This window comes from Heloderma suspectum, chromosome 6, assembly GCF_057233095.1.
Source record: "Heloderma suspectum isolate Gila_16-S chromosome 6, 16-S_ref, whole genome shotgun sequence".
Classification (NCBI taxonomy): Eukaryota; Metazoa; Chordata; class Lepidosauria; order Squamata; family Helodermatidae; genus Heloderma; species Heloderma suspectum.
This window is the reverse complement of record NC_139463.1, coordinates 79,821,543-79,844,211: the sequence shown is the minus strand read 5'-3', so window position 1 is coordinate 79,844,211 and position 22,669 is coordinate 79,821,543. Positions and strand designations below refer to the sequence as shown.

At 44.1% G+C, this 22,669-nt stretch overlaps 2 protein-coding genes and 1 pseudogene across 2 annotated transcripts; all 3 read left to right on the top strand.

Annotated features, from left to right (window-relative positions):
- Nucleotides 1-188: 188 nt before the first annotated feature.
- Nucleotides 189-973, top strand: LOC146341367 (olfactory receptor 10A2-like; annotated as a pseudogene).
- A 7,907-nt stretch (nucleotides 974-8,880) lies between these two features.
- LOC146341366 (olfactory receptor 10A2-like) lies at nucleotides 8,881-9,819 on the top strand. Its single transcript, XM_084807399.1, has one exon. The coding sequence runs from the start codon at nucleotides 8,881-8,883 to the stop codon at nucleotides 9,817-9,819; it is 939 nt and encodes a 312-aa protein (XP_084663525.1).
- A 5,043-nt stretch (nucleotides 9,820-14,862) lies between these two features.
- LOC146341365 (olfactory receptor 10A4-like) lies at nucleotides 14,863-15,813 on the top strand. Its single transcript, XM_084808333.1, has one exon. The coding sequence runs from the start codon at nucleotides 14,863-14,865 to the stop codon at nucleotides 15,811-15,813; it is 951 nt and encodes a 316-aa protein (XP_084664459.1).
- Nucleotides 15,814-22,669: the final 6,856 nt, after the last annotated feature.

Here is a 22,669-nt window from a genome sequence, read left to right as displayed (position 1 = left end):
GTGATATGGACAGTACAAGAGGCTTTTGTTTTCTTCCCCAGTGTTTAAAGGTATGCTTAATGTTCTTTTGCCCAGTTCTCTCCAGTCTAATATTGCCATTCTTTACAGAATTCAGATTAACTCCAAGATGTCCGTTATAGTTTTCAAGAATGCTTCATTTTCCAGAATTCTAGAACATTGAGACAAGAATGGACACCATCTTGGACAGCCCTATGCATTTCTTCCTCCAAAACCTCTTCTTTGCAGAAATTGGTTTCATAACAAATATTATTCCTAAACTCCTTGTCAACTTTCTATCAGAGAAAAAGACCATCTCCTTATTTGGATGCAAGGCACAGATATATTTCATCTTCTTCTTTGTGACCATAGAATGCTTCCTATGTATCATCATGGTGTATGACCAGTTCATTACCATTTGCAACCCTCTGTGGTATACCATCATAATGAATGAAGAATTCTCTGTGCTATTGGTGATATTAGCATGGACCACAGGATTTCCTTTTGGGATTATACAGACTACACAGCTCTTAAACTACCCATTCTGTGGGTCCAATACAATTTCTAATTTCTTCTGTGATGCCCCACCCATTCTACAGTTGGCTTGTGGAGACACTTATAAATTTGAGCTCTTTTCCCTTATCGGAACTATTATAATTATACTATTTACAATGGGTGAATGATTTTGACCTCCCACATCCATATTATACAGACCATCCTGAAATTGCCTTCTACTGAGGGAAGATGTAAGGCTTTCTACGCTTGCTGTTCACACATCACGGCAGTGACTCTTTTCTATGGCTCAGCCAGTCTGACACACTTTCGATCCAAGTCAAGCTATTCCTCAGAAAACAGATACCTACATTCTCTCTCCTACATCTTCTTCACTCCCATGTTAAACTCCATTGGCTATAGCCTGCGGAACAAGGAAGTTAAACGTGCCTTAAGTAGGTTGCTAAGTAGGAAAATATGTTGATGGAGATGTAACAACAACAAAAAAGTTTAACATTTAAAAATCAGAAGTGATTCGCTTGCTGTGAATTGTTGTACAATATACCAATGACTTTGCAGATCTAGGATTGTAACCTTCAGACAACTTTTTTGAGTTAGGAGCAGACTGCTTCAGTGAAAAATGAGATAGGTGATTCCTTACAGTTCTCTGGCAAACAGTGGAATGATGATTCCCATCCTGTCGTGGGAACCCAATCCTATTCTGATCCTCTTTCTTGCCATTTTATCCTCACATCAACCCTGTGAGGTAGGTTGCGCTGAGAGTCAGTGACTGGCCCAAACTCACCCAGTGAGCTTCATGGCCTAGTGGGGCCTGTAACCCAGATCTCCTGTGCCACTGTCCATTTCCCCTCTCACTTTGTTTTCTTTATTTCCTTGAAGACTCAGCATTCATGCTCCCTGAACATTCATGCTCTTCATGGATCTCTCTCTCTCTCTCTCTCTCTCTCACTGTGTCTATGTCCCCCTGCCCCCCCCCATACCACTTAATTTTTTTTCCTCATTTATTTTTGGTACTTCTACAAAAACCTTGGGGTTCTCGTAAGCCTGCAGATATAGCCTCCTCATGTATGGATGATGCTGTATAAGGATTCACACTCAGAGAATCAGTTCACTATAGGATACACAATGCCTTACTGTTTATCTGAATGAATTTACAAGAATGTGCACTCAGTTCTATAATGGAAGTAAGCTAAAAGTTCATCATGGAGAAGTCACCCCTACTCAGTCCCCTCACCCCCTCTGTTGCCATCCATTTTCCAGCAGCAATGCATCTTTTCTTTTTTCCTGGCTTTCCAAAATCCCCACCTGTGAAATCTCCAAACTGACCTCCTGTCAGTCATCAGTGACAACAATTCAGTCTTTGGGGAGCTGAGGATTCTGGAGACATCTGAGGATATCATACATGGGAGCCAGATATCCACGGGCTGTCCTGGAAGCTGACAAACAGCTCTGGACCAACTAGCTGCAGGCTGAGGGGTATGTTCAGACAACAAGACCAGGATTGCTACAAAGGAAGACAACAAGAATGGTAGAAGATAGGGAAGGGAGAGGGTGAAGAGGAGACAAGAACAGATGAGCTGAAGGACATGAATTGGGGTCAGGCAGAGAGAGGGGCTGAGAGTGAAGATAGAGCAAAGGTAGGGAGAAATCTGGCATTTTGAGAGAGACAGAGGGAGAGGGAGAGAGGGAGAGAGAGGCAGAGGCAGAGGCAGAGAGAGTAGAAGTTGACAGAGGCAAGGCAGCATGAAAGAGAGTCCTGGGGGAAGGAAGAAGGAAAGCAAAAGGAAAGAAGGGCCATTGAATGAGAAGGCAGAGGGGAGCCCAGTCGGGGTAGAGGGCTATTCCACCATCTAGAGGAGCGGTTGCCTACTCTTGGCATGTCAAGCTGGTGGGGACTAACTCTTTGGTCTTCCACCTGCCTGTGTAAGTTGAGAAGCGCTGTCACAAACTTCAACAACACCACTTCTTCAATGTTCTCCTTGGAAAAGCTGTGAGAGGGGCCTCATGTGGTCAATCCAAGTATTTGTTGTAGGCAAGGGCCAGGAGAACCATGAGAAAAAAAAGATAAACAGTGCTGAGATCCCAACACAGCAACCCTGGGAATCTTGTTCCGCACCTTGCAGCCACCAAAGGCTGCATGCCTGCATCATATTTCAGCTGCTTTCCATCTAACTTAAATTCCATTGATTTTCAGTGGGTCTGCTCTAAGTATAAATGAGTCCAAATCCAACCCAAAATAATTTTATCAGGGCTGTCATACCCCCCTACTATTTACAAACATGAAGGGAAATTAAATAGTTCAATCTACCAATTTGGATGACTTTAAAAGGGGGTTAGATCTCCTGGAAGAGAAGTCTCTCAATGGCTACTAGTCTTGATAACTATGTGCTACCACCAGTATCAGGGACAGTATGTCTATGTAAACCAGCTGCTGGGGAACATGGGTGGGAAGGTGCTGTTGGGGTCATGCCCTGCTTGTGGTTTCCTGATCGACAGCTGGTTGGTCACTGTGTGAACAGAATGCTGGAGTGGATGGACTCTTGGGCTGATCCAGCATGGCTCTTCTTGTGTTCTTATCTTAACTCCACTGACTCCTCATGACCTCTAACCAGTTATATCTGTCAATGCCCCCTTCTAACTGACTTTCTCAACTGACTCTAACTCCACCCATCATGCCATTTTGGTTCCTACCGTCTAACATTCTGCCACTCATTCTTCCATTATACCTTCCAATTAGCCATATGTGCATAAGGAGTTGAAATGGGGCGATGCATTTCACCTCAGCTCCGATACCAACAACAAGATTCACCCACACTATCTTCAGAGGTTTGACTTCTATAAATCCAGAATCCAAAGACTAAAGAATTGCAATTTTAAAACTTTAAATTAGGATAATCCCTGATAATAGTGGAGTAATTCCAATGATATGGCAACTGGGAAATGATAATTGGAGTAGCTGGGAAATGAATGGAAAAGGTAGGGATGTACGAAAGTCACTTACCTTTTTGAAGGGTGACATTCACGGTGGGGGGGAGGCGATCCATCCCTCCCCCCAAAATTCTGTCCGTCCAGCTCCGCTCCGCGGAGATTCTGCAGAGACGCCAGCCAGGGCCACCTGCAGCTGGACATCCAGCCGCTGGGCAGCCTGCAGGGACGGAAATGGCAGCTGCTGTAGCCGCTGCCATTTGTGTCCCTGTATTTTGCTGTGATAGGCTACATAAGTATTTACATTCACGGCTTAACTAAGGGAACGCAAATGGTGGCGGCTACGGCGGCCGCCATTTGCGTTCCCTTTTTTTTTGCCATTTTAGCAAAAAAATGCGAAAAATGCTACGGCGGCCGCCATTTGCATTCCCCCCCTTTTTTTTGCTGTAATAACTTATGTAAATATTTACATAGGCTAAAATGGAAAAAACAAGGGAACGCAAATGGCAGCCGCCGTAGCCGCTGCCATTTCCGTTCCCTTAGTTAAGCCGTGATAGGCTACATAAATACTTACGTAGCCTATCACGGCTTCTGCAGAGACGGAAATGGCGTCCCTGCATTAGCCATGATAGGCTACGTAAGTATTTACGTAGCCTATCACGGCTATATGGAAGAAGCGAATGGCGGCCGCAGAGGCGGCCACTATTCGCAAGTCATCTCAGATGGCAGCAGGTAGGTGCTCTGTTCCAGGCCCAATTTGTGGGGTGAAGGGGCAGGGGGGCTTCGTTCTTCTATGGATTTGAGGGGGCCGAATGCACTGGCAATCGGCCTCACTGAGATCCGTGGAGGAATTCTCTGACATCCTAGGAAAAGGTAACAGAAAAGCAAATGTTTTCCCATTCACGAGAAATCAAATTTTGGATGAAACTCACAAAATGGCAAAGTTCTGCTATTTTTCTGTTCCTTGATGAATACCTTGACATGCACAAGACTGTGCAGTTGTGTCTTGCTATCACAATTATGATTCCTAATACAGCAGCAGTAGAGGAACACGTTTGATAACTTGGCCAACTCTTTTCTCTTACCAGGAGGTATGTGGGTATGAAAATTACTTATCACATTGAATGTATGGTAATAAATTGTGATACACTCTGTCCACACTTTAAAGAATGGATTATTTACTTGAGAGATAAATCCTCATTTCTGCATACAGTGAGAAATGCAGCTAATATGGGGGTGCAGACAATCACACTCTCTCCTTCCTACGCACTGAATTTTCATGTAAAAAGAGCACTTTTGACTATTATACATGATCTTGCATAACCAGACATGATAGGTCCACAAAATCATGTCTATATGATGTCACTTCTTTAATATTAGGGTCAGGAAAATCATAGTATCTCTTTCTATTGAGTTTTCTTCTATGATTTCTTCATGTCACATTGCACACAACTTGAGTAAACGATCCATTTGCTGAATATATATTTTCGTCAGTTTAGTATATCACAAACATTTGATTAACAGTGCTAATGAAGATAAATAACATTCCCAGATGGCACTTCTAGGTTATTCCCCTAGTGACTAGAGAAAGTTCTAGTAAGTACTCTTGACAGATGAGTACTTTCACCCACAGTCTTCATAATCACTTTGGCATGACCTTCTCAGAACGTATGGGCTCTGTTGATACCTGCTTCCTGTGTACATCTTCATAAGGAACTGGGAAATTCCAACATAGGTCCTACTCATATTAGACCTATTGATATGAATGGAACTTAGGTCAGTCATGAATAACCTCAATTCCATTCAATTCAATAGGTCTACTGTAAGTAGGACCTATGCTGGAGTTTACCCAACAGATTTACAAGAGTTATAGTTCTCTTGCATTTATGATATGAATTCAGTCCGTGTACAAGATGGACTGGGCCAATTGAAAATATAGTCATCTATTTTATCCTTCCAACTCACACTTCTTTCTATGTCCTTGATAATTAGCTTCTAGGCACAGCTCTTTAGATCCAAGGGACTTGTTTCAACAGCTTCCCCGTGGGAGAAGATATATTATAATCAGAACTTCACAGAGAAAAATTTAAATATTCATCAGACAACATTGTTGATCCACTCTCTACTGAGGAGCCAAGAAGGAAAAAGTGATCATGGAAAGAAAAGAAGTCCTTCCACCTCTGCAATGGTAAATAATAATAATAATAATAATAATAATAATAATAATAATAATATAACAGAGATAGTTGGCTGCTCATGACTTGTTCCATTAGGCCAATCAATGGTGCTACTTCTCTGATTATTTTCATTTCTTGGGACATGGAATAATCTACCTGTCTAGATCTTGTCCAAGAACAGATGGTAGACAAAATGCATTCCCTTCTTTGTTATTGAATTCATGTAGCTATGGCATTAATATCTCATTCTTCCTCCAAAGAGCTCACAGCAGTGTATCTGAAAGCATCCCATCCCATTCTCACCAAAAAACAAACAAACAAACAAACATGTGAGGGGCGTTAGGTTCTGAGAAAGGTGGTCATAGCCCACCTGGTTAACCACATGTTAAGGAAAGGGTTTCAATAAAGATTTATGCATCACTGTATCCACTATGGCATGCTGGCTGCCTTGCTGCAGGACTCAGTAGACCTTATCAGGGAGACCTTACGAAAGTTAGTCTCAGCAGTTGTTGTGGAAACACCATGTATTATGTAGCTGGGTAAAGAATGATGCTCCTGCATTCTACATATTGAGAAAAAATCTTGGCATTGGGGCAGAGGGGAGGGTGCTATTTACAGAAACACAGAGAACAAATTGTGTGAAGAAGTTGCTATTAATGCTGCCAGTACTTGTACTTGTCAGGAAGTGAGTAGTCACTCCCCCCCCCATTTTATAATACATAAATCCAGTATAAAGGGATTTCAGTGGTAATAACAGATAAAACAAAGAAACAAATATGTAAACTACCTTGGCTTTAGAAAGGTACACATCAAGATGAGTAAATAAGGTATTCTGTATCTTTATATTTCAGAATGTGTGTCTGTGTGTCTCTGTGTGCATTCTTCACAGTTTTCTAAACCTTCAGATGAAGTTTGTAAGGGAAGTGACTGGGAGGGATGAGAAGCAAAGGCATTTGAGGGAAGACTAAATATTTAGGAGGATCTTTATAGTTGTGAATGCTGGATTCATGAATACGCCTTGATTCAATTAATGTCAATGAGATTGTTGATGTCTGTGAATCCTCTCTCTGTCTCTCTCTCGCTCTCATTCTCACTCTCTCACACACATACATATATGCAGATGTAAAACCCTTTACATTGCACTCACTTTAATTCTTGTGCTCAGAGTAGATGAATCCAATTGCTGATATATTCATTTTTTTTTAAATCAGTATCTAATTGTAAGACCGGAACCCTCCATCTAGCCAAAGCCCTGCTGGCAAGAGTCAGGCAGGAAGGGAGGAATCATAGAGGAAATTTTACTTCTTGTTCCTCTTTAAAAATTATTTTAAAAAATTCAGCTAGATGGGCTTCTAAGTGCAAAGGAGAGGTGGAGACATTGATGGGGACATCAGTAGAATCATCGATGGAGAGGCTGTAAGATCCTGCAGATACATTTTGGGATTACATTACATTAAATAATTACATTTATCTCCCACCCTCTTCTCCTCAAAGAAACCCAAGGCACCTTTCACTCTCCTCTTCTTCACCATTTTATCCTCACAACAACTCTGTGACATAGGTTGGGCTGAGAGTCAGTGACTGGCCCAAACTCACCCAGTTGAGTGGATCAATCTGGATTAATTTGTATCTCCCAAGTCCTAGTCTGACACTCTCATCACTCCACCATTGGATCACTGGGGTCACACTGGGATTGAAATATGACTTATTTTGAATCCAAAGCAATAATAATTTCTTAAACTTAATTCAAAAGCTTCTATGGAGAACTGTATTGTAAACGAGAGAGAGAGAGAGAGAGAGAGAGAGAAAGAGACAGAAAGAGACAGAAAGAGACAGACAGACAGAGAATGAAAACTGTGGAGGGGGACTTCTGAGGTCAAGCATTTAGATACAACATGTTTCTATAGTTACAGTATATGTACTGTAACATATAACATGCGCTATACTTATAAATGTGGACTTCCTTCCAGACCCATGGACTGGCAATATTTATTTCTTTATTTCTTTACAATATTTCTATACCACTCCACATCAGAAGATTTCAGAGCAGTGAACAACAATGTAAAAGAATAAAACACCAGGGTAAAAGAGTTAAATCATTTTTTTAAAGACAAATCTCAATAAAGTGGGATTACAGGTACAATGATAAAGGAAATATCATTTTGTACTACATAAGGGCCATTCACTAAATCCACTGGGCTGATCTTGCATTCATTTGCATGTCCTTTACTTAATTATATTCTGTTTGTTTCTGAAATTATGAATATTTATTACATTATCAATGAGACAGTATAGGGCTTCATCACACGGAGCTTTTTTCCTACGATTGAGATGGCTCCTTCACAGAAGTTTGGGGGTTCTTTACATGACGCTGTGACCCTGCCGTGACCCTCCTGCACTAAATGCCCTTTGTTCCATTTTTAAATAGATCGCAGATCATGAGCTATCAAATTACCCTGTCGTGTTCCACTTCAGTTTCCTCCGTGAAAAGAGTTAAAACGGCAAGAAGAGAACCGAGATCAATGAAAGATAATGGAAGACTCAGATATGTGGAGAAGGGGGGGGAGCACATGCAAAGGGAGTCAGGGGTGATTCTGCATTTAAAACAGAAGCAGACAGCCCTGTTTTAAATGTAGGAGTTTAGGCTGGTGTAGAAATGCCCATAGATTTTACTTTCCATCTTACTGAGAAACAGTATTCTGCCCAGCAATAATTGGCTAGTGCTTCTGGAAAATTCTGAACAAGTTTAGAGAAATCATACCCATGTGTACTCAGTAGTAAGCTCCACTAAGTTCAATGGGTGTGACTCTCTAGAAAATGTGCTTAGTGTAACAGCTATAATAGTCATGGGAGTGTTCTGTTTTCAGTGTGTACCCAGACAGCCAAACAAAATTAATTGATTTCAGAATTGTCCCCTCCCACTAACAAGATATGCTTTTGTAGCACAAGAATCATCTTGGCTGTACAATAAAAGGTTTTATAATATTTTAAAAGATATAAAGGCTGTATTAGGTTGCAAATGAATATGTGTGTAAATCATTACATCAGTCAATTCTTCATGTCTGGTTTGTTTTTGTTTTTTTAAGGTTTACACCAACAAAGAAATGCTGCCATGGAGTTTGTTCTGAGTCCACCTAGGGCAGACATTCCAACAAGGTAGAAAGGATTTAACTCCTAGTGATAATCTAGAATTGCTGCTATTATTGATCTCTGCATGTTCCAAAGATTGTACTTTTATTTATTTATTTTAAATTCTAGATAAAAAAGAATGACTTCGCCAAATCAGACTGTGATGATCAATGAGATCATTCTTTTGGGATTTTCCAACCTAGGCCAGCTCCAGATTCTCCTCTTTACTGTGTTTCTGATCGTCTACATAGCAGCTGTGATGGGCAACTTCCTCATCATTTTGCTAACAATAATGGACACCAGTTTGCACAGCCCGATGTACTTCTTCCTCAGAAACCTGTCCTCTGCAGAAGTTGGATTCATCTCAACTATTATCCCGAAGATGCTTGTGAACCTTCTTTCAGAAAAAAAGACCATCTCCTTATTAGGCTGCAAGGCACAAATGTATCTTGGCTTCTCCTTTGGAACTACAGAGTGCTTCCTTTTAGGAGCCATGGCATATGACCGTTTTGTCGCCATCTGCAACCCTCTGAGGTACATGGTTATCATGAACAGGAAGTTCTGTGTGCTGCTGGTGATGGCAGCATGGGCCTCAGGACACCCTGTTGGGACTATACAGGTTCCCTGGCTGTTTAGTTTCCCATTCTGTGGGTCAAATACAGTTTCTCATTTCTACTGTGATGCTCCACCTGTACTCCAGCTGGCCTGTGAAGATACTTACAAGTTTGAGCTCTGTTCCCTTATAGGAACTTTTATAGTTATACTATGTCCATTCACACTGATTCTGGCTTCCTATGTCTGTATTATTAATGCTGTCTGGAGGATGCCCTCATCTGAAAGTAGATGGAAAGCCTTCTCCACTTGCTCTTCGCACATCACGGTAGTGAGTCTGTTTTATGGCACAGCCAGTCTGACTCATTTGCGAGCTCAGTCCATATATTCTACAGGGATCAACCACCTTCTTTCTCTCTCATATGTTATTGTCACACCCATGCTAAATCCCCTTATCTACAGCCTGAGGAACAAGGAGATGAAGGGTGCCTTCTATAGGCTGGTGAGTGGGAAAATATGTGGATAAAGATTTCAAATATAAAATTTGAAACTGTGTTTCAAAGTTAAAATTGACCGAATTGATGAGTAGTGGCAGTGTGTGTCATAGGATTTATTGTGCATCTTAGGCTGCAACAATTCAGAATTGTTATATAGGAACATTCCTGTATGTATACTGGTGCTCTTGCCTTGGCCCCTAGGTAACAGCTGGGTTGTGGAGTGTATTTGTGGTTGGGTGGTGGAGGGGGCGATGGCTGGCCACACATAGTGCATAGCACTGGCAATGTGAGGCAGATGCAGCTGTCTACTTGAGGCCCAAAACTCACTTTCCAGACACAGTTCACATACAGCTTGTCCCAGCCTCCCTCCTTACATGCAGTTCAGGTCTAACTGCTCAATAAGGGCACAAATAGGAAATCCCCCCACCATCACCATCCACATCAGCACTTTGAGGCATTTTTTTCCCTATGCCTACTCTGCTCTGACCTGGTGAAGGAGAACACAACAGTTAAGATCAATTGATGGTTACAACATGCTAGGATATCGTGGGTGAGAATACTTAGGCATCAGTTTTGGTGAAAAGTGGTTCCTCAAACCAGTCTCCCATGGATAACCAGACTGGGAGAAGAGGTAGGAACACCCTTTGGGCATGCCGCAGTCACTTGTCCAGGATTTGCTTGCACTGGGGGTGAAGACTTGGACAGGATCTCCCTCAGCAGCACACCATTAGATCTTTGGGAATGTTTACTACTTCTGGTGTGAGCCAAGGTTCAGCCCACCCAATAATTTATATCTCATATCAGAATAGCTCTCATTTTCCAACCGGCTGAGAATATTTGTTGCTTGATGCAGACCCCATTCATGAATAAATAAAATTTAGGGTGCATTTTTACCCTAAAATGTTGTGTCCTGCCTCTATCCACCACAATCTGATGGGTGCAGAAAAGGGCAACTAAAATGGTCAAGGGGCTGGAGCATCTCCCCTATAAGAGAAGGTTACAACAACTGGAATTGTTTACCTTGGAAAAAAAGGAGAGTAAGGGGAGACATGATAGAGGTGCACAGTGTGGAGAATGTGGATTGGGGGACATTGTTCTCCATCTCTCCAAATTCTAGAACCCTGGGGTCATCCTCTGAAGCTGATTGGTGGGTGATTCGGGACAGATAAAAGGAAGTACTTCTTCACACAGCACATAATTAAACTATGGAATTCGCTACCACAGGATGTAGTGAAGATCACAAATTTGGATGGCTTTAAAAGGGGGTTAGGCTATCAATAGCTACGAGTCTTGATGGCTATGTGCTATCTCAGTACCAGAGGCAGTAAGCCTATGTACACAAGTTGCTGGGGAACACGGGTGGGAGGGTGCTCATGTCCAGCTTGTGTGTTCCTGGTCAACAGCTGTTTTGCCACTGAGTGAACAGAATTCTGGACTAGATGGACCCTTGGTCTGATCCAGCATAGCTCTTCTTATGTTCTTATGGTAATACTTTACAGCTAACTCACAAACAGTGAAATAACGGTGTTCATCGTGATGCCTTTCAGAGTAAGATAAATGTCATGAGTACTATCCAGCAGTTCCCCAACACTAACACTAATGATGTAGCACTAGTGTAAACCTATACTTGTGCAATGTAACTAGTGCTTCCTGGCACAACAGGGGAAAGCTCCCGGTGCACCTTGCTATGATGCAAATTATAACTGGGGGAGATAATGTACTGCAAATAACAAACTAACTCTAATAAATGAACTCTAGTTCTCTAGCTCTCAAAGGGGATGCAAACATGGAACCATGTTTCATATGGGGATGTTTGCACCATACAAATCTCTCTCTCTCTCTCTCTCTCTCTCTCTCTCTCTCTCTCTCTCTCTCTCAGACACACACACACACACACATATGGACCTTAAACTTTAGATAAACTGTAAGACAGACAGAGAGTTTTAAGGTGCCAAAATATAATATATATAATATGACGTGTGTGTGTGTGTGTTTGTGTGTGTGTGTACACACACACACACACACACACACACTGTTTATGCTGCTGTAATACTGTTGTGTGTGTCCATGTGTTATGTGTGTGGACTCCAACAGGACTGCTCCTCTGGAATGGAATGTTTATCTTCCAAAGAAAATCTGGTATTTGCCATTCAGTCAAATATCATAGTCACAAGAGGGTTGTTTTAGGACACCTTTTTCTTTGGGAAGTTATTAGGCAGAGACAGAGATACAGACAGCTTCCAGTCCTGAACAGATGTCAAAGACAATACATGAATGTATCTATTTATGTATTTCATGTCAACACCACTGAATAGCCAAAGCTCTCTGCATGGTTCACTGAAACAACAAACCCTAAAATACAAGATAATAAATCACAGTATACAATTTTTAATAGATAAATTTTAAAACAATTTAAATGGCTAAAAAACATTTCAGTAAGACACTAGACCTTTTAAAGATAGCTGACATAAATGCCCCATCTTATGCCAGTAAATGCCTGGGAGAAGAGGAAAGAGTTAAGTTGGTGCTGAAAAGATGACAGTGTTGGCAGCAGGCAGGCCTCAGAGGGGAGATTGTTCCATAATCAGGGGGTCACCACTGAGAAGTGAATTCCAAAGGAAAATTTCACAGTGAGATTCTAAAAGAAATTTCTGAGAGTTGGATCCAGGAAGGGGTCTTCAACGAGAGGAAGGTCTCCATTCGTGGAATGTCCCTCTGCCAGATTGTTCAGATTCCCCCCTCCCCACCAACACAACTGACCTCATTCAGCTGGTCTCCTGAATCTCTGTGTACCATTTTCAGGGGCGGGAGGGTATGCATGGCTGAATTATTTAATTTACTGTAAGCATGCACAGTCCCCATTTCAATCCGAACTGTGGAACCCCCTGTCCCAGAGCACCATGGTCTAAATCCAAATGGGGGCTGCATACACATACATTGAAGTAATTGAACAAGTAGTTTGGCCCTAAAACCACATTTGAAATATCATATCTCAGCTTAATAAGCCAAGCGATATATGAGTACATGCAATGTGTGTCCAAGGTTGCAGCCAGATAGCTTCTTTTTCTGGAGATTCATGATGGCTTGTTTTAATCATTTCTATTCTTCTGCTATTTTTTTTTTTTGCTTCATTTATTAATTTGCTTATTCCTATCCACCAAAATGAACACAATTCCCCAAGAATACTCTCTTGCTGAATGCAGGCTTTCAGTGATAGAGCTTTTACCACAGTTCCAGATTTGGTATGGTACTGCTGAATTCCCCACAATCCACATATGTTTGACTAAACAATGGTGGAAGTCACAATCTTATGCATGTTTAGAGAAAAAAAAGTCCTACAATACCCCACATTCCTCAGCCAGTCACCCTGGGTGGGGGATGCTGGAAGTTGTAGGACTTTTCCCCCCCCAATCTCAGCATGGAGGATTCCACCTCTGCTGAATGAGCTAACATTCCCTGGTGGCACACTGGCAGGGAGCTTGCTTCTCCCCCTGGGTCCCCACCTGAGATTGAGGACTTCTCAGAGAAGTATATTTGCCAATGTTCTTTGCAATCAGAAGGATTTGAGTGGAAGCTATGAATGGTTGGTATTCTGTAGTGACATGGACAGTACAAGAGACTTTCATTTTCTTTCCCAGCGTTTCAAGGTATGCTTTGTCTTCTCTTATTCACTTCTCTCCAATTTAATTTGGCCATGAATTCAGATTTACTCCAGGATGACTGGTATAGTTTTCAAGAATGCTGCTATTTCCAGAATTCTGGAACATTGAGACATTTGCCAACAAGAACTGGCTGTTAACATGATACAGAACACACAGGATGACTTAAAGAAAGCATCCATGTAATATAGTGCTGCTATCTGTCTGAGCATTCCAGTCCAGATTTCTTGGGGGTTTGTTTTTATTGACTACATTTTAAGAGGATCTGCAAAAGGTTACAATGCAAGCTACTAAACTCCTCTGCCCAAGCTGGGTCCCTATTAATTTGAGGCATCTGAGAATTTCTCCTTTTTTCTTTTCTCCTTTGTCTTTTTTAACAAGTTCCTTTATTTGTGGGGCCTGGAGTAATCGCTTCCCTAGTCCTAGCCTCCCCTAACCATCACTTCACTGTGTTGAGGGAATACAGTGACCCCCCGACACCCAGACTTGTGACTTTGATTGGATGAAACAAACAAGCCTCAAGTGGAACTCAGGTCCTCACGCTTGAGCCTTGTGGCTTTGATGGGTAGGTCTGAGGAGGCCCATCTTCTAAAGATGCATAAAAGTGTTCCCCACTTTGTACGCCCCCACACTTTGGCCTTTAACCTGCACTACTAACAAATCTGCCCCTCCCAGCCATTGCACAGGGCTTGGCACTGAGCCCCTTGCTATGTCTCACTACAGGAGGCTTCAGGAGGCTCTACACAAAGTCACTCCTCCACCCATCCATTCTGCAGCGAGCAATATTGTCATTAGCAGAGTGAATTCCAGAACTAACAGTTTCAGCGATGATAACTGTAAGGAATCCCTTTGAAATGCTTGATTCTTAAAAAAAAAAAAAAATAGCTGTCAACTACGTCATGTTGAAAATATGATTAGAAGATATTATATAACTGTTTGCCTAATAGCCCCTTGAGAGTGTCAGAATTGTCCCTTTTCTTTCTTTGTAGATGTTGCTTTCCTTTCTGCAAAGCTACAGTAGGAGATGCAAGAACTGACTGGATGACTAATGAAGAAGGAGGGCGTTAGGTTGCAAAGAAATGCTTTCCTTAGATTCTTTCAAAGACTTATATTTTAACGGTCTTTACCACTGACCCATAACATGTGAAATGTCATGGTTCTCCACCATTGTCACTGTACATTATGATGAGTCATCTCAAGATGCCCACACTGGAGATCACTTTGGGGTATTGCTACCAGAACCAGAAACATTCTCGATTACATGTGGTGGCTTACTCTCTCGCTAAAGCCTTCTATCATGACACCTATCATTGTTTCTATCATGATTCCTCCCAGTCTGGCTAGCATCACAGGACTAACATAAAAGGGATAATTAACCCCCTCTTTCCTCGACATTTCAATGACTGGCAAAGAATGTCCCACACAAACAATAGCGATGTCACTGAATTTATTTTGTTGGGATTTTCTGATCTCCTCCTTCAGCTGCAGCTTCTGCTTTTTATGGTATTTCTGGCTATGCATATCATAACCTTGTTGGGAAATATCCTCATCATCTTTCTCACAACATCGGATCCAGCGCTTCAGAATGCCATGCACTTCTTGCTTTGGAACTTGTCCCTCTTAGATATTTGTCTCACTCTAGTTGTAGTCCCCAAAATGTTGGTGAATCTACTTTCTGAGAACAAAACCATCTCCTTCCCCGGGTGTGTGATGCAAATGTATTTCTTCTTCTCCTTTGGATGTTCAGAGTGTTTTCTCCTAGCTGCCATGGCTTATGACCGCTATATAGCCATATGCAATCCCTTGCACTATGCTGTCATTATGAAAAAGAGGGCTTATGTCCAGCTGGCCCTGTTTTCCTGGTTCTCAGGAGTTCCAGTGGGGACAGTCCAGACAACATGGCTCTTTAGTTTCCATTTCTGTGGTCCTTATAACATAGACCACTTTTTCTGTGACAGTCCACCAGTGTTGCAATTAGTATGTGCAGACACTTACCTGTTTGAGATATATGCTCTCACAGGGACTATTTTCATTATACTATCCCCATTTATGCTAATCTTGGTTTCCTATGTTTGTATCATCACCACCATCTTAAAGATGCCATCTGCTGAAGGCAGGTACAAAGCTTTTTCCACTTGTTCCTCACATATAGTTGTGGTAACTTTGTTCTATGGCACAGCTGGGCTTACTTATATCCAACCAAAATCCAGTTATTCTCAAGACACTAAGAAGCTGTTGTCATTATTTTACACAGTATTCAACCCCATGCTGAATCCAATCATCTATAGTTTGAGAAATAAGGAAGTGAAGGGTGCTATAAGGAGACTGTTGTGTAGGAAAAAAAGGCTGAAATTGCAGTTGTAATAGTTGTAAGCTATTAACGGCGAAAAAAAGGGGAACGCAAATAGCGTAGTGGGCGCTATTCGTGTTCCTTTTTTTTGCCATTTTAGCCAATGTAAATATTTACATAAGCTATTACGGCGAAAAAAAGGGGAATGCAAATAGGGCCCACTACACTATTTGCGTTCCCCTTTTTTTCACCGTTATAGCTTACGTAAATATTTATGTAGGCTAAAACAGCAAAAAAAAGGGAACGCAAATGGCGGCTGCCGTAGCCACTGCCATTTGCATATGCAGGTTTTTGTTGTTGTTGTTGCCATGATAGGCTACGCAAGTATTTACGTAGCCTATCACGGCAAAGGCAGCTACGCAAATGGCGTGGTGACAGCCATTTGCGTGGCTGCCTTGTCGTGATAGGCTACGTAAATACTTACATAGCCTATCATGGCAGCCTGGCTGGACGCAACTGGTGCCTGCTACAGCAGCCGCCATTTGAGTCTGCAGCAGCCGGCCAAGAGGCCAGCTGCCGCCACCGCCGCCGGATCTGCTGCCGGAGCCGCCACTGCCGGAACATCCGCCCCAGGTAAACTTTGTCCTGGGGGGGGGATTCCGCGGGGAGGGCGGGCGGGAGGCCGTTCCGCCATGGGTTTCGGGGGGCCGAATGCCAGTTCATTCGGCCTCACTGAAATCCGTGGCGGAATTCTCCACCATCCCTAACTAGGGGTGTGTGCCAACCACAAGATTTGGCAATACTACTTTGAACTCCAATTTGGAAAACTGCATTATTGTCTCAGATGGCTCCATTTGGGGGCTGCTTTGCTTGACTCAGGGCTGAGTCTAAAATCCCATTGACTATCGATGGAAATAATAACATCAACAACAACTTTTTTTCTTTCTTTTTCTCAAATTTGGATCAGGTTTGCTGGCCTTGTTGTTGTTCAGTCGTTCAGTCATGTCCGACTCTACGTGACCCCATGGACCATAGCACGACAGGCCTTCCTGTCCTGCGCTTTCTCCCGGAGCGTGCTCAAGTTCATATTCATTGCATCAGTGATGCTATCTAGCCATCTCATCCTCTGCCGTCCCCTTCTCCTTTTGCCTTCAGTCTTTCCCAGCATCAGGGTCTTTTCTAGAGAGTTTTCTCTTTGCATTAGGTGGCCAAAATATTTGAGCTTCAGTTTCAGTATCTGTCCTTCCAATGAGCACTCAGGGTTGATTTCCTTTAGGATGGACTGATTTGACCTCCTTGCAGTCCAGGGGACTCGTAAGAGTCTTCTCCAGCGCCACAGTTCGAAAGCATCAATTCTTCGGCGCTCAGCCTTCCTTATAGCCCAGCTCTAACAGCCATACATTACTACTGGGAGAACCATAGCTTTGATTAGACGGCCTTTGTCGGCAAGGTGATGTCTCTGCTTCTTACTATGCTGTCTAGGTTGGCCATAGCTTTCCTCCCAAGGAGCATGCGTCTTTTAATTTCATGGCTACAGTCACCATCTGCGGTGATCTTGGAGCCCAAGAAAGTAAAATCTGTCACTGCTTCCATTTCTTCCCCTTCTATATGCCAGGAAGTGATAGGGCCAGATGCCATGATCTTAGTTTTTTTAATGTGGCGTTTCAAACCAGCTTTTGCACTCTCCTCTTTCACCCTCAACAAGAGGCTCTTGAGATCCTCTTCGCTTTCTGCCATTAGGGTGGTATCGTCTGCATATCGGAGGTTGTTGATAATTCTCCCAGCAATCTTAATTCTGACCTCTGATTCATCCAACCCGGCATTTCTCATGATGTACTCTGCATATAAGTTAAATAAGCAGGGTGACAATATGCAGCCTTGTCGTACTCCTTTCCCAATTTTGAACCACTTGGTTGTTCCATGTCTGGTTCTTACTGTTGCTTCTTGACCCTCGTACAGGTTTCTCAGGAGACAGGTAAGGTGGTCTGGTACTCCCATCACTTTCAGAATTTGCCACAGTTTGTTGTGATCCACACAATCAAAGGCTTTAGCGTAGTCAATGAAGCAGAAATAGACATTTTTCTGGAATTCTCTTGCTTTCGCCATGATGCAGCGAATGTTGGCGATTTGATCTCTAGTTCCTCTGCCTCTTCTAAACCCAGCTTGTACTTCCGGTAGTTCTCGGTTCGCATACTGCTGAAGCCTAGCTTGTAGGATTTTGAGCATCACCTTGCTGGCATGTGAAATGAGCCCAAATGTGCGGTAGTTTGAACACTCTTTGGCATTGCCCTTCTTTGGAATTGGAATGTAAACTGACCTTTTCCAGTCTTGCGGCCATTGTTGAGTGTTCCAAATTTGTTGGCATATTGAATGCAGCACTTTAACAGCATCATCTTTTAGGATTTTAAATAGCTCAGCTGGAAGACTGTCATCTCCACTTATTAGGGGATTATGTGTGCCAATTTTAAAACAAATAGTTGCAGGGCTTTTTGTGCTAGGTGCCTTTAAGTCAGCCACCCCCAAGCTGGTGTCCTCAAGATGAGTTGGAAGATTTTGCTGGCTGAAGGACTATGGGAGTTGTAGTCAAATACATTTGGAGAGTGCCAGTTGTAAGCCTACACATCTGGGGAAGTCTGCTTTAAATATTGTTATCGGGGTTGTTGTTTTTTAGAAAAAGGAAATGCCAATTCTTTTTGTGTTTGCAGAACTGGGTTAAATTTGCAGGTGCAGTTGCCCGTTCTCAGGGAATCATGCCTGCCAAGACTCAAACAAAAAGGTCAAGGGTATGCGTGTGAAAGAGCATCCTTTACAGTTAGTGGATTTCCAAAAGACAGATGTGCTCTTTGGAGGCAATTGTTATGAAAATGACATACATAGCTAAGAAACATGCAAAAGTTCAGAAGGATAGATGGAGCAGTGTTTGTCAAAGGGGAATCTTCACAGTTTTGGCTGTGCAAAGGAGTGATTTGTTTCCCCTTCCCCTTCTTTTTTGGGGTGGGATTTATATGAAAATGGCTTCTGTTCTGGAGGTGTCCCTAGAAATCTGCAAAATATCTGAAGGATAGGAGTAAGTAGGGATGGCGGAGAATTCCGGCATTGATCTCAGTGAGGCCAAATGCCAGTTCATTTGGCCCCCCGAAATCCATGGCGGAACGAAGCCCCACCACCCCACCACCCCGCAAAAGGCGCGCAAAACAGAGCACCTACCTGGTGCCATTTGCACTGCCTTGGGAATGGCGGCTGCATCTGCGGCCGCCATTTGCTTTATGATTTTTCCCGTGATAGGCTACGTAAATACTTACGTAGCCTATCATGGCTAATGCAGGGATGCCATATGCATCCCTGTGGAGGCCGTGATAGGCTACGTAAATATTTATGTAGCCTATCACAGCGAAAAAAAGGGACACAAATGGTGACGGCTACAGTGGCCACCATTTGCATCCCTGCTCAGCCCAGTAGCGGCCAGATGTTGCTGTGGGCGGCCCTGGCCGGCGGCTCCATGGAGTCGCCACAGAGTGGAGCCGGCCAGCGAGGATTTCAGGGGGAGGGACGGAGTGCCTCCCCCCCACCGCGGATGTCACGAAACGAAACAGGTGAGTTGTTTCGTACATCCCTAGGAGTAAGCATAGGGATTTATGACTAGGGATGGACGGACTTGCCTCCATCCGGTTGCCCAGCCACTCTTGCTGCCTGCCCATGCGAGCTGCACTGTGGGAGCTAAAGGACAGATCCAGGACCACCTGAGAAGTAACTGAGGCTGTCCTTCCCTTACCAAGCTTCAGTTGCGCACACAATTGCAGCCCTTAGTTACTTCTGCATACCTAAAGTTGTGTCTATGGTTACCTTCAAGGGGCAATGACTCAAGACTGCAGGTGTAAAGGGCATTGCAGCTCAGTAAGGGGTTGCTGAGAAGGCTAGTGCGAGCCCCCCACAGCCTGGCAAGAGAGTCTGGGTGGCCGGGCATGGTGGAGTCCATCCAACTCCCCTCCCCCGCTTAGACTCCCATGCTGTGAGTAATGAAAAGCGATTAAAGGCTTTTTGTTTGTTCGTTTCCTGCTCAGTATGCACTGAAGTCACAGAAAGTGCAGCATAGGACAGGAGTGGATGATCAACGTGGAGCATACAGTCACAGAAGCAGAAGGGCATATTATTTGCATCTTTTTACAAGCAAGCATCCAATGCTACATCAACCCAGCTCCCACAGACTCCTTGAAAGCTCTTTTAATATTTCTGCTTCTGCTTCATTTCTGCTGGTGCTGGAAGTGGCTACCACTGTCAGAAGTGACTGTGCTGCTAGAACCCCAGCATTTCTGCACAAACCACAATATAAAAACAACAACAACAACACATTAGGACTTTGGTTGGTGTTGTTGCTATAGTGCTATCTTTACTCAGCATAATTTAAAAGTTTCAGTAAAGTGGCAGTAAAGTGGTTGATGGGTAGGGATGTACGAAGGTCACTTACCTTTTCGAAGGGTGACATTTGCGGTGGGGGGGAGGCGCTCTGTCCCTCCCCCCGAAATTCTCTCTGGCCCGCTCCGCTCCACAGAGATTCTGCAGAGACACCAGCTGGGGCCGCCAGCAGCTGGACATCCGGCTGCTGGGCAGTCTTCCGGAAAAAAACCCCCATGTATGCAAATGGCGGCTACGCCATTTGCACTCCTCTTTTGCTGTAATAGCCTACGTAAATATTTATGTAGGCTATCACGGCAAAAAAAAAAGGGAAGGCAAATGGTGGCCACCATAGCCGCCTCCATTTGCATTCCCTTTTTTTTGCTGTAATAGGCTACGGAAATTAGTGATGTATGAAAGTCACTTACCTGGTCCCGCAGCTTGCTTCGCGGTGGGGGGGAGGCGCTTTGGTTCTCCCCGCGAAGTTCAGGCCAGGGGTGGAGACGCCCCGCCTCGCCTGCCCAAAATTCAGGCTGGGGAGAAGCGCCCCGTCTCCCTGGCCGCGAAATAAAAAGTGAATTTAAAAAAACAACACACACCTGTGATAGGCTATGTAACGATTAATGTAGCCTATCACAACTAGATTTCCAAAGTCAGCCGTGATAGGCTCCGTTAATTGTTACGTAGCCTATCACAGGTGACTTTGGGGGGAAAAAAAGCGTGTACGCAAATGGCGAAAATAAGGGCAACGCTATTTGCGTTGCCCTTATTTTCGCCGTAGTCTACATAAATCTTTACGTAGACTACACGGGCCCAAATAAGGAACGCAAATGGCGGCACCCATGGGTGCCGCCATTTGCGTACACGCTTTTTTTTTTCAAAGTCACCCGTGATAGGCTACGTAACAATTAACGGAGCCTATCACAGCTGACTTTGGAAATCTAGCCGTGATAGGCTACATTAATCGTTACGTAGCCTTTCACGGGTGTGTTTTTTTTTTTTACTTTATTTTGTAATGGCGGTGGCGGTGGCCGGTCGGAAGACCGGCTGCCACCCCCACCCCCGACGAAACACCGCCGAACCGCCGCCGGGACCTGCCACCGACAGGGACATTCGAGGGAGGTAAGTCCCATCCCAGGGGGGGTGGCGGGGGGGTGGCGGAGAATTTCACCAACAATTTCGGGGGGCCAAATCCTTTGGCATTCAGCCACCCCGAGATTCGTGGAGAAATTCACGGCCATCCCTAACGGAAATACTTACGCAGCCTATCACGGCTTTCGCAGGGACGCAAATGGCATCCCTGCATTAGCCGTGATAGGCTACGTAAGTATGTACTAGGGATGTACGAAAGTCACTTACCTTTCCGACGGGGTGATTCGCGGTGGGGGGGGCGCTCTGCACCTCCCCCCGAAATCCTGATCTGGCCGGCTCTGCTCTACTGAGATTCGATGAGCCGTCGACCGGGGACGCCCGCAGCCAGACTTCCAGCTGCTGGGCAGCCTTCCGAAAGAAAAAAAAAGCATATGCAAATGGCAGTGGCTACGGTGGTCACCATTTGTGTTCCCTTTTTTCCTCTGTTTTAGCCTACATAAATATTTACGTAAGATATTACGGCAAAAAAAAAGGAACGCAAATGGCGCCCACTACGCTATTTGCGTTCTCCTTTTGTTTTGCCATAATAGCTCACATAAATATTTACGTAGGCTAAAACTGCGAAAAATGGGAATGCAAATGGCAGCCGCCATAGCCGCTGCCATTTGAGTATGCGGTTTTTCTTTTTTAGTTTGCCATGAAGGCTACGTAAGTATTTATGTAGCCTATCACAGCAAAGGCAGCTACACAAATGGTGTGGTGGCTGCCATTTGCGTGGCTGCCTTTGCCGTGATAGGCTATGTAAATACTTACATAGCCTATCACAGCAGCCTGGGCGGCTGCCATTTGAATCCACAGCAGCCAGCTGACAGACCAGCTGCCGCCACTGCCACCACCGGAGCCGTTGCCGGAGCCACCACCGCTGGAACATCCGCCCCAGGTAGGCTTCATCCCAGGGGGGATTCCATGGGGGTGTGGGGGTGGGAGGATTAGGGATGTCAGAGAATTCCACCACGGATCTCAGTGAGGCCAAATGCCAGTGCATTTGGCCCCCCGAACTCCATGGCGGAACGACTTGCCCCCCCCGCCCCCCCCGCGGATCCCCCCTGGGGTGAGACTTACCTGGGGAGGATGTTCCAGGCGGCGGTGGCTCTGGCGGCAGCTTCAGTGGCGGCGGCGGCTGGTCTTCTGACCGGCTGCCGCCGCCACCATTACAAAATAAAAAAGTAAAACAAAAAACAAAAAACACACACCCCTGATAGGCTACGTGATGATTTACATAGCCTATCATGGCTAGATTTCCAAAGTCAGCCGTGATAGGCTACGTAAATTGTCACATAGCCTATCACGGGTGACTTTGGAAAAAAAAAAAAAAGCGCGTACGCAAATGGCGGCGGCCCATGGGGGCCACCATTTGCGTTCCTTATTTTGGCACGTCTAGTCTAC